This window comes from Myxocyprinus asiaticus, chromosome 18 (genome assembly GCF_019703515.2).
Source record: "Myxocyprinus asiaticus isolate MX2 ecotype Aquarium Trade chromosome 18, UBuf_Myxa_2, whole genome shotgun sequence".
Taxonomy (NCBI): Eukaryota; Metazoa; Chordata; class Actinopteri; order Cypriniformes; family Catostomidae; genus Myxocyprinus; species Myxocyprinus asiaticus.
In genome coordinates this window covers 3,572,501-3,583,147 of record NC_059361.1, presented here as the reverse complement: position 1 = coordinate 3,583,147, position 10,647 = coordinate 3,572,501, and the positions used below count along the sequence as shown (strand labels likewise).

The 10,647-nt window shown below is 36.9% G+C and overlaps 1 protein-coding gene across 1 annotated transcript in view; it reads left to right on the top strand.

Moving 5' to 3' along the window:
• Positions 1-6,660: 6,660 nt before the first annotated feature.
• arsa (arylsulfatase A) overlaps positions 6,661-10,647 on the top strand; it is a 13,192-nt gene continuing 9,205 nt past the window's right edge. The window contains exons 1-2 of the mRNA XM_051724681.1: positions 6,661-7,051; positions 10,108-10,348. Of these exons, the coding sequence (XP_051580641.1) occupies positions 6,828-7,051; positions 10,108-10,348 (465 nt within the window). The 5' untranslated portion in view covers positions 6,661-6,827. The remainder of the gene's footprint in view (positions 7,052-10,107; positions 10,349-10,647) is intronic.

Genomic DNA, 10,647 nt, shown 5'->3' with positions numbered 1-10,647 from the left:
CTCTCTCTCTCTCTCTCTCTCTCTCTCTCTCTCTGTTTGTGTGTGTTTCTTTACCTTCCTTGCACTTGTTCTCTTTTCCTCTCCACATGGCTCAGTCACCTCCATTCCAAAGAGCAGCTAACAGCCAGACACAGCTGAGAGGAGGCACTCAATACACCCTGAATTATTCAACAGCTTTATCTGCTGTCCCACAACAGACAGAGAGAACAAGAGCAAGAAAGGGAGGCAAGAGAGAGCAAGATAGGGTAAGATTAAAAACCTTCTCTCTCTCTCTTGTAATATTTCTTTCTCCCTCATACCATCGTTTAATTATTTATGCATTGCTAGTTGGGCAGAACACAAGTCTTTCGATAAATGGTGATTAATAGATTTCTATGTCATAATAACACACATCACAGTAAATACACTGAGAACTGAAACAATCATATTATTTGTTGTTGGTTTGACCAGGTTTCACTGAATAACAGCATTTGTCAATGTCAGTTTAATAAGAGTGATAATGTAAAACACATTTCAGCAATTCTCTTTCTCTCTCTCTCTGCCACAGATGGACACACAGCCTGAATATAAAGTTCTTATTTAAAGGCAAACTTAGGCCCTTTACTTAGTCGAGGAAACACTGCATGTATATATGGAATATATAAGTGCACATCTGTCTCATTATGCCTTTAATCCTCTCAGCTCTACACAATACATTCAATTTAGGCTATTTCAAGTCCAAGTTATGTCTATGAATCTTACTGGAACGTATGCATATACATAGAGGAACTTGAAATGTCAAATTGGATTAAAAACCCTGTGAACTGGGGCCTGGGTAGCTCAGTAAGTAAAGATGCTGACTACCACACCTGGAGTCGCAAGTTGGAATCCAGGATGTGCTGAGTGACTCCAGTCAGGCTTCCTAAGCAACCAGTTGGTAGGGTAGGTAGAGTCACATGGGGTAACCTCCTCGTGGTCGCTATAATGTGGTTCTCGCTCTCGGTGGGGCGCATGGTGAGTGGTGCGTGGATGCCGCGGAGAATAGCGTGAAGCCTCCACACGCGCTACATCTCCGCGGTAATGCGCTCAACAAGCCACGTGATAAGATGCGTGGACTGATGGTCTCAGACGCAGAGGCAACTGAGATTCGTCCTCCGCCACCCGGATTGAGGCGAGTCACTACGCCACCACGAGGACCTAGAGCGCATTGGGAATTGGGCATTCCACATTGGGGAGAAAAGGGGAGAAACTCCCCCCCCCATGAACTTTGTAAACTATTTAGAAATAGAAAAAAATATCACATACTAGATTTTTATATTTTCAGGAGATAATGCGAGTGGTGTTTGCCCATGTGCGGAATAGAAGGAACAGGGCGAAAAGCAGTGCTTGTAGTGAGCCGGTACCGGTAACGACATTAAAATGACAAAATCACAATACCGGCTGCAACTCTTGTGATGCCGATACTGTCGCCCAGATGGAGAAACACCCATGGGCAGTAGCGGTTCTAGCTTGTATGGCACCCTAGGCGAAACCCTGTGTGGGTGCCTTGTGCCGCCCCCCCCCGCGAGATGCAGCCCTGGGCAACTGCCCATGTCGCCCATGCCTAAATCCGCCACTGCTCATGGGTGCTTCTAAAAGTCTTGCGAGATTAATGAGCATCGTTCTGCAGGATATACTCAAAAGCACTGCCCGTTTTAATCATCCTATTACAATGCAAATCAAAATAGACGCTGAAGTACCAGACGTGGACTCATTACCTATAATTACCATAATCTGATCTTTGATCTTTACAAAATCTCCACTTCCTGCAGTGGTGGAATTTAAAGAAGTTATTTGCAACTTAAGGCAAATTTGTAAGGTCAGAATTCGCCCTACTCACATTTAGTTAACGAACTCGTTAACACAAGATCTGTGATCTAACAGCACAGCAGCCTAGAAGGAAGCAAGTCAAGTGGCCAGTGTTTGGCTACATAATATGGTAAGTTGAGAAAGCATCTCATCCGTAGATGTCCAAGCTGACTCCAAGATATAGCCGATCACGGCGAGAATCAAAGCGGTGTGCCAAATGTATCGGTGGTGACACCGTGATGTAAGGGCCTGCTCTTCTCTGGCATCTGCCTGCAGGAACACAGCCAGAGTTAAAGTGAGTTAAAGTCATCAAATATGGCCGCTGGTCACTGGGGCAAACATAACTGTCTTTTGGAGACATGATAAATAAACAACAAATCAAAAACAGCATTAAAGGAAGCAAACAGAGTGCGTAAAGGAGGCTGTTGGGGAGAGAGAGAATGTTTTAAGGAAAGAAATTTCACCACAGGGCAAGAGGGAGTCATTTTAGAGCTTCTTGATGTTTATTCTTCTAGTCTGTTTCCTTTCTTTTTTCTTCCTCCCTTCATTACTCTAATACAACATACACTCTCATGTCGGGCTGAATGTAGGTCATCTCTGAAAGTCAATGGTAAATCAAAACAATCTATCAGCACTGATCCCTCGAACAGTACAGAAAAGGATCAGAACTGATCAGAAGGAGGGGTCTGATAATATGCATTACATTTTACCTTCACATTTACATTTGCATTTGGCAGATGCTTTTATCCAAAGTGACTTTCAAGGTATATATTTATCGTTATGTGTGTCCCTGGGAAATTAATCCCATGTCCTTTGCAATAGCTTTTATCATCTCTTTACCATGGTTTTACTACAGTAACCATAGTTGAACTATGGTATTTATAGTAAAACTACAGAAACCACAAAATTTACCATGGTTTTACTACAGTAACTAGGGATGCACCAATATAAAAATACATTTGGCAGATACCAATTTTAACAAAAACTATTGGCCGATACCGATATTTTGCCACTTTCCTTATTTTGTCATCAGAACACTATTTTGCTCAGTAATTGTGTTTTAAAAACATACAAAGAAGTAAAAAAAAAAGAAGAAAAAAAAAAGCTTTTGTTCTAACAATAAATAATTTCCATTGAACATGGATTGAATCTGTTGAACACATGACAGGACAAAATTTTAAAGAGAGACACAATTAAAGATAAATAGAATTTAAAATGATAAAAAAATAAAAATAAATATTGAAAAATAACTAAATATCATAGCATGATGATTGATGTGAAAAAGGGTTATTTTGTACTCCTAAAAAATGTTTGCACCTCTGTTTTTACAGTTTAAAACAACTGAACTCACATTTTACATGTTTGTACTGTATATAATAGAACATCACAAATTCATATTATGCATATGTTGGGCAATTCCACGGAAATGTCAACCACATCATGAAAAATAAAAAGTTACCAAAGGAACAAAATGCCGTCCAGACCGCTAGAGGGCGCCGCTTGCTTACACAATGCTGATTGAAGAGCTGACTGCAGTCTATTTTTAAGCTTTCAAGATTTAGTAATCGCACAAGACCATATTACGATTTCAATCTTGACTCAATCAATCATGCAGGCTTAATGGATACCATACCAATGTCAAAGAAGTTAAAGTTTGCTGGTTTCAAAGCGTTTTGGATGGTTTTACCTCATCTGTAATGAAGTTTTTTCCTCATTAATGTGAGAACGAGAAAGAATAAAAATGAAATATTACATGTCCTTAGGATTGCCAACCCTTTTGCATTCTGTGGCTATTATTATTTCTGTACTGTGCATTTGAATTCAAAGAGTTTTTACAAAGTGTGATTTTAATAAATTATAAATGAACCATCGGTTTTTCATATCGGCATTTTCATGCTTAAAACCGATTTGACGATGGTTTTAATATGGTCATTAATTGTCCGATAAATATCGGCAGCCGATACATCAGTGCATGCTTAATAATAACCATATTTTAACCAAGATATTCGTGGTAAAACCACAGAAATGTTATAGAAAAAATCTAAACTACGGTAATAAAAATCAATCATTCTGCCAAAAATGGTAACACTATGGTTAATTTGGTATGTTTTTTTTTTAAACCATGATTCTTAACACAAAAGTGGTTACTACAGTCATGTTTACTGCAATTTTAATATAGTAAAACCATAGTTAATTTTTGTAAAGGAAAGTTTTTTGTTGGAAACCATGGTTTTAAAACCATGGTGTTCGTATAGTAAAACTGTAGTAACTACTGTATGTTTTTTTTGTTTGTTTTTTGGCAAACTGATTTCGATTTTTACTACCATAGTTTTGGTTTTCACATATTATTAACATTGTTTTACTGTGAATATTACATTTATAATATGGTTACTGTAGTAAAACCATGGAAAATGTTGTGGTTACTACAGATTTAATACAAATACCATAGTTGCACTATAGTTACTGTTGTAAAATCATGGTAAAAATGTTTGCAGTAACTATAGTTTTACTACAAATACAATAGTTCAACTATTATTACTATAAAAGCATGGTTATTTTTCATCAGGGATAACTACAGCTATTGCAAAGGAACCCAAAATAATTGCAAGGGAACGCAAAACTCATTGCTACACTTGTACTGTCCGCCAGGCGAAAGTCCAATCACTTAGAAAATAAGTAGTGACTGATCAGCCGATATTTGGCCATTTTAGAGTGTTAATTTTCCCTTGTGTCAGTTATAAAATCTACTAATAGATTTGTCAATGGATAGTCAACACTTTCTGTTTTCAAGCTTTTTTCTGTTCAGATTTATGCAAATTTGAGTATTGCATAAAATAAGTGTTAGTTTTCATTTGAGAAATTTTGTGTACATCTATTTGCTGTTGTTTAATTGTATTCTGTTTATCGGCATTTATATCAGCCATCCTGCTCTTTAGATATCGGTATCGGCAATTGAAAAACCAATGTCAGTCGACTACTACACAACACGCTGCATGCTTTGAATTATCATTATTTGTTTTTACCACAAACAGTGTGGCATGTGTTACGGGCCAAATTTTGAAATCAATGTGAAATACTGTTTGTTTGTTTTTTGTTTTTTTTAGAATAACATTCCCATTCACAATAAGACTAGAAACATACAGCAATAAATTAAATTTGATTTCATGTTGACTTTAATGCTTTAAACAAAGAGAATTCTATTCATTCATTTAATCAGACCACATATTTGTGGCTTTGCCTAATTTAGATTTTTAGATTTTTTTTTATGTTTCTTATCCACACATCCAGCTGATACTATATGGAGTTATATTTGTGGCACAATTCTGCATGCACAAAATGATATTTTGCTCAAAATATCATCTTGCATGTGCAGAAAATTTTTTGTGCACTCAAATATCATCTTGCGCATGCAAAATAAATTTTTGTGCACTCAAAATATAATCTTGCGCGTGCAAAACATTTTTTGTGTACTCAAATATCTTGCGCGTGCATATATTTTTATTTTTATTTATTTATTTTTTTTTTTTGCATGCTCAAACTATCTTGTGCATGCAGACAATTTTCTGTGCGCTCAAAATATTTTGCACATGCAGAACATTTCTTTGTACTGAAAATATCATCTTACAGGTGCAGAACATTTTGTGCGCTTAAAATATCATTTTGTGGTGCAGAATTGTGGCACATATATAACTCCATAGTGCTTCGGGTCAACGTGTCTGAACACCCCATCTTTCACTTCTGCGTGAGAACTGTGAAGTCAGAGCAAATCAAATGCAGAGCCTGTTTATATCTTCCCTCTTTCTCGCTCTCACTCTGAAAATCAGCAGTGACGTCCACCTCCTCCGGTTAGTGGAGCAATCTATTTCAGCCGCCGTTCATTTAATTGAGTGGTTGTCACGTTGTATCAAAACCAAAGCACGCGAGGGCGACGTAGAGGACAGCAGCAGGACACTGAACCCGAGCCCTCAATGCCAGTAATGAGATATTATCAGTTGAACCCGTCAATACCTTATAAACTGTAGGGAAACCCAATCTTTGTGAAACAGCGACCCGCAGTGGTGAAGCGGCAGCACTGCATCTTAAATGAGATTCTAACTTGGTAGAACGATGTTTCTCTCTCTCTCTCTCTCTCTCTCTCTCTCTCTCAAACACTTTCTTTTCTCTTTGGTTATTGATAACAGTGCTTTTTGATAACATAAAGTAAAAAAAAAAAATACAATAAATAAAATAGCAATTTTGACCCAATGGAATATGAACTAGTCTATCCCCAATGGCTCTTTCCTTCTCAAACAACATTAAATATAAAAAACATATATATATGTTGTCATTATTTACTCACCTACATGTCGTTTTAAACAGCTATGATTTTTTTCTTCAGCTTCTCTTTTCCATAAGGTCCAAAATTAACTTTTTTGACATACAGATGTGACATCTGTCGTTCAAACTTTACCGCTCACAAAAAAAATAAATAAAATTAAGGCACATCCTTTATTTTGTTCCTCATATTTTCGTTTTGCTGATTTAATGTGAAGAATATTCCACATATGTAGCGTTTTTTAATTTTATTATTATTATTATTATTATTATTATTATTATTATTATTGTTGTTATATGTATTTTATTTTCGTTCGATTTAAACCATGTAATTTTGCAGGGCTTGCATACAGCTAAGAAAATGGTATATATTGTGAAAAGGCACCCAAAAAAAAGAGTAACCCCTACGACTTCTGCGACGCTGCACTACAGCTGTTATTGATATTGAACTACATATCCCATCAACCCCGCCATATTTTAATCACATGACTGTGATCATGTGACTCACATGTGAACAAACATGACCGACTAGCGTTCGGTTCTGAGGCAGTGAAGTTTACTGCGACTCAAAACAAGCGGTTTATTTATGAGCGGAACGGAGCAGGATTCGTTATGCCGCGATTGTTAAAATTTTTAGATAACATTTTATAAACGTCGAATTGTACAGTTTGAAAGACTTTTGAATCATGTGTTCACAGAGGATAATCGCTGTTTTTACATTGATCACAGTTGAATGTATTCGTGCATCGCCGCCGAATTTTGTGCTGCTGTTCGCCGATGATTTGGGTTACGGTGACCTGGGGTGTTTCGGGCACCCGAGCTCTCTCACCCCCAATCTGGACCGGCTCGCGGCAAATGGGCTGCGCTTTACCGACTTCTACGTCACGAGTCCCGTGTGCAGCCCTTCCAGGTAAAACCAACCTCACCTGTTTAATTACAGAAGTCTATTTATGCACGCATATATATATATATATATATATAGTTGAAGTCAAATTCATTTAAACTCTTTTTCCACCATTTCTGACATTTAATCGTAGAAAACATTCCCTGTCTTAGGTCAGTTAGGATCACTACTTTATTTTAAGAATGTGAAATGTCAGAATAATAGTAGAGAGAATGATTTATTTCAGCTTTTATTTCTTTCATCACATTCCCAGTGGGTCAGAAGTTTACATACACTTTGTTAGTATTTGGTAGCATTGCCTTTAAATTGTTTAACTTGGGTCAAATGTTTTGGGTATCCTTCCACAAGCTTCTCACAATAAGTTGCTGGAATTTTAGTCCCATTCCTCCAGACAGAACTGGTGTAACTGAGTCAGGTTTGTAGGTCAACTTGCTCACACATGCTTTTTCAGTTCTGCCCACAAATTTTCTATCAGATTGAGGTCAGGGCTTTGTGATGGCCACTCCAATACCTTGACTATGTTGTCCTATAGCCAATTTGCCACAACTTTGGAGGTATGCTTGGGGTCATTGTCCATTTGGAAGACCCATTTGCGACTGAGCTTTAACTTCATGGCTGATGTCTTGAGATGTTGCTTCAATATATCCACATAATTTTCCTTCCTCATGATGCCATCTATTTTGTGAAGTGCACCAGTCCCTCCTGCAGCAAAGCACCCCCACAACATGATGCTGCCACCCCCATGCTTCACGGTTGGGATGGTGTTCTTGGGCTTGCAAGCCTCACCCTTTTTCCTCCAAACATAATGATGGTCATTATGGCCAAACAGTTCAATTTTTGTTTCATCAGACCAGAGGACATTTCTCAAAAAGTAAGATCTTTGTCCCCATGTGCACTTGCAAACTGTAGTCTGGCTTTTTTATGGCGGTTTTGGAGCAGTGGCTTCTTCCTTGCTGAGCAGCCTTTCAGGTTATGTCGATATAGTACTCGTTTTACTGTGGATATAGATACTTGTCTACCTGTTTCCTCCAGCATCTTCACAAGGTTCTTTGCTGTTGTTCTGAAATTGATTTGCATATTTCGCACCAAACTACGTTCATCTCTAGGAGACAGAATGCGTCTCCTTCCTGAGCAGTATGATGGCTGTGTGGTCCCATGGTGTTTATACTTGCATACTATTGTTTGTACAGATGAACGTGGTACCTTCAGGCATTTGGAAATTGCTCTCAAGGATGAACCGGATTTGTGGAGGTCCACATTTTTTTTCTGAGGTCTTGGCTGATTTCTTTTGATTTTCCCATGATGTCAAGCAAAGAGCCACTGAGTTTGAAGGTAGGCCTTAAAATACATCCACAGGTACACCTCCAATTCAGTACACCTCCTATCAGAAGCTAATTGGCTAATTGTCTAAAGGCATGACATCATTTTCTGGAATTTTCCAAGCTGCTTAAAGGCACAGTTAACTTAGTGTATGTAAACTTCTGACCCACTGGAATTGTGATATAGTCAGTTAAAAGTGAAACAATCTGTCTGTAAACAATTTTTGGAAAATTACTCATGTCATGCACAAAGTAGATGTCCTAAACGACTATAGTTTGCTAATATGAAATCTGTAGAGTGGTTAAAAAAAAATAATTTTAATGACTTCAACCTAAGTGTATGTAAATGTCTGACTTCAACTGTATATATACAATATATATACATACACACACGCATATATATTCAATATATATATTTGAAATGATATATTTTAAACTAAAAATGTAAACTAAACTAAAGACATTTAAAGTATTAAGAAGTATTTTGCTATTTAAAACATTATTTTTCATGTAATTCATAAGTTTTTAATGCCTTAAAAGGAAATCATATTTTTTATCAAATCTATTTTATTTTTTGATTTATATATTTGAATTTAAATATGTAAAAATGACTTCTTAAGGTGTATGAAGCACACATAATGTACACCTTAAGAAAAATGACAATTTGTGTGACAATTAATCGTGAAAGCCCTAAAACAGACAATTAATCGTCAGCCAAATTTCATAATCGTGACAGCCTTATATATATATAAAATTTATTTTATATAATCATATATATATATATATATATATATATAAAAAATTTTGCGTGTATGTCATATGGCTGTGTTCATATACTGTCGTTTCAGTTGTGTCACCCAAATTGCTTTTTATGTTTTGTTCTTCTGCTTTCTACTCTTATATTACAGTTATTTATTGTCAAACTGATTTGATGGTATCACAGCTTTGCATAATGCATATTTGATACTTTAGTGTGTTTTGCACAGAAGATGGCGCCAGAATACATGGTAGCAATCATAGGGTTTATTTGAAATGAAATAATATCATGCTACTCCTTCGTGGAATGCAATATGTTTACTGCTCACAGTATGCATGTTTTCTGTATGCACAGAATACCCTGATGACCCAATACAAGGGTTTTCAGACAAATATTATGGACCCCTTTCCTAAAATATAAAAGTGGCAATAAATTGTACCCATTTATATTGTGTGAGAAAAAAAGAAAACATGATATAATAAAGACAGAAATTTTGTTTGTAAAATTAAATATTTGGTTTGGAAAAAGGTTTTGCACTTTTCACAGTTAATAGTTTTACAGAAGTATTGCCTAGCAACCCCCAGTGAGCAAGCTAAAGGTGTCTAGGACAAAGTACCTAGAAATACACAACACAAATACCAACTTTTCTTGAAATTATAAAAGCTGCAATGAGAGATGAACACTTAGAAATAAATATTAAGTATCTATGAAACTATATGTAGATTTGTTTAATTTCTTACTGTTAAAAACTATTTCTGTCAGTAACATACAATAATCTTGATTAATTTCATAATTTAAGAATAAAACTGTAATAAAGTCGAAGTAAATGTTTAAAAAAAAAAATTACACTTCACTGAATTTTCCACCACACTTTCAAAACCCCTGACCTAATATATTTGCAAACTACGTATAGTATATATACTACATACTGCATTTATAGGTATAGTATGCCACTCCGAACATAGCCAATGTTTTATTCTGTGCAGGGCTGCCCTGCTGACGGGCCGCTATCAGACCCGCTCTGGGATTTATCCGGGTGTGCTCTATCCGGGCTCAAAAGGGGGTCTTCCGCTCAACGAGACCACTATTGCAGAGGTGCTGAAGTCTCAGGGTTATGTCACAGCAATGGTCGGAAAATGGCATCTGGGTGTTGGTCCGAATGGCACTTACCTGCCCACCCGACAGGGCTTTGACAATTATCTTGGTATCCCATACTCACATGACCAGGTGTTTATAAATGTTTTCATGCCTTTGATGATATGCATTCTCAAAAGAAGCATTGTGCTAGCAACATCAAGGTCATGGGTTCGATTCCCATGTGTACCTTGTGTCATTAACTTTTAGCATTGATTTGTTTCTCTCTCTCTCTCTCTCTCTCTGTGACTCTCTCTCTGTGTCTCACTCTCTCTCTCTGTGACTCTCTCTCTGTCTCTCTCTCTCTCTCTCTGTCTCTCTCTCTCTCTCTCTGTCTCTCTCTCTCTCTCTCTCTGTCTCTCTGTGACTCTCTCTGTGACTCTCTCTCTCTG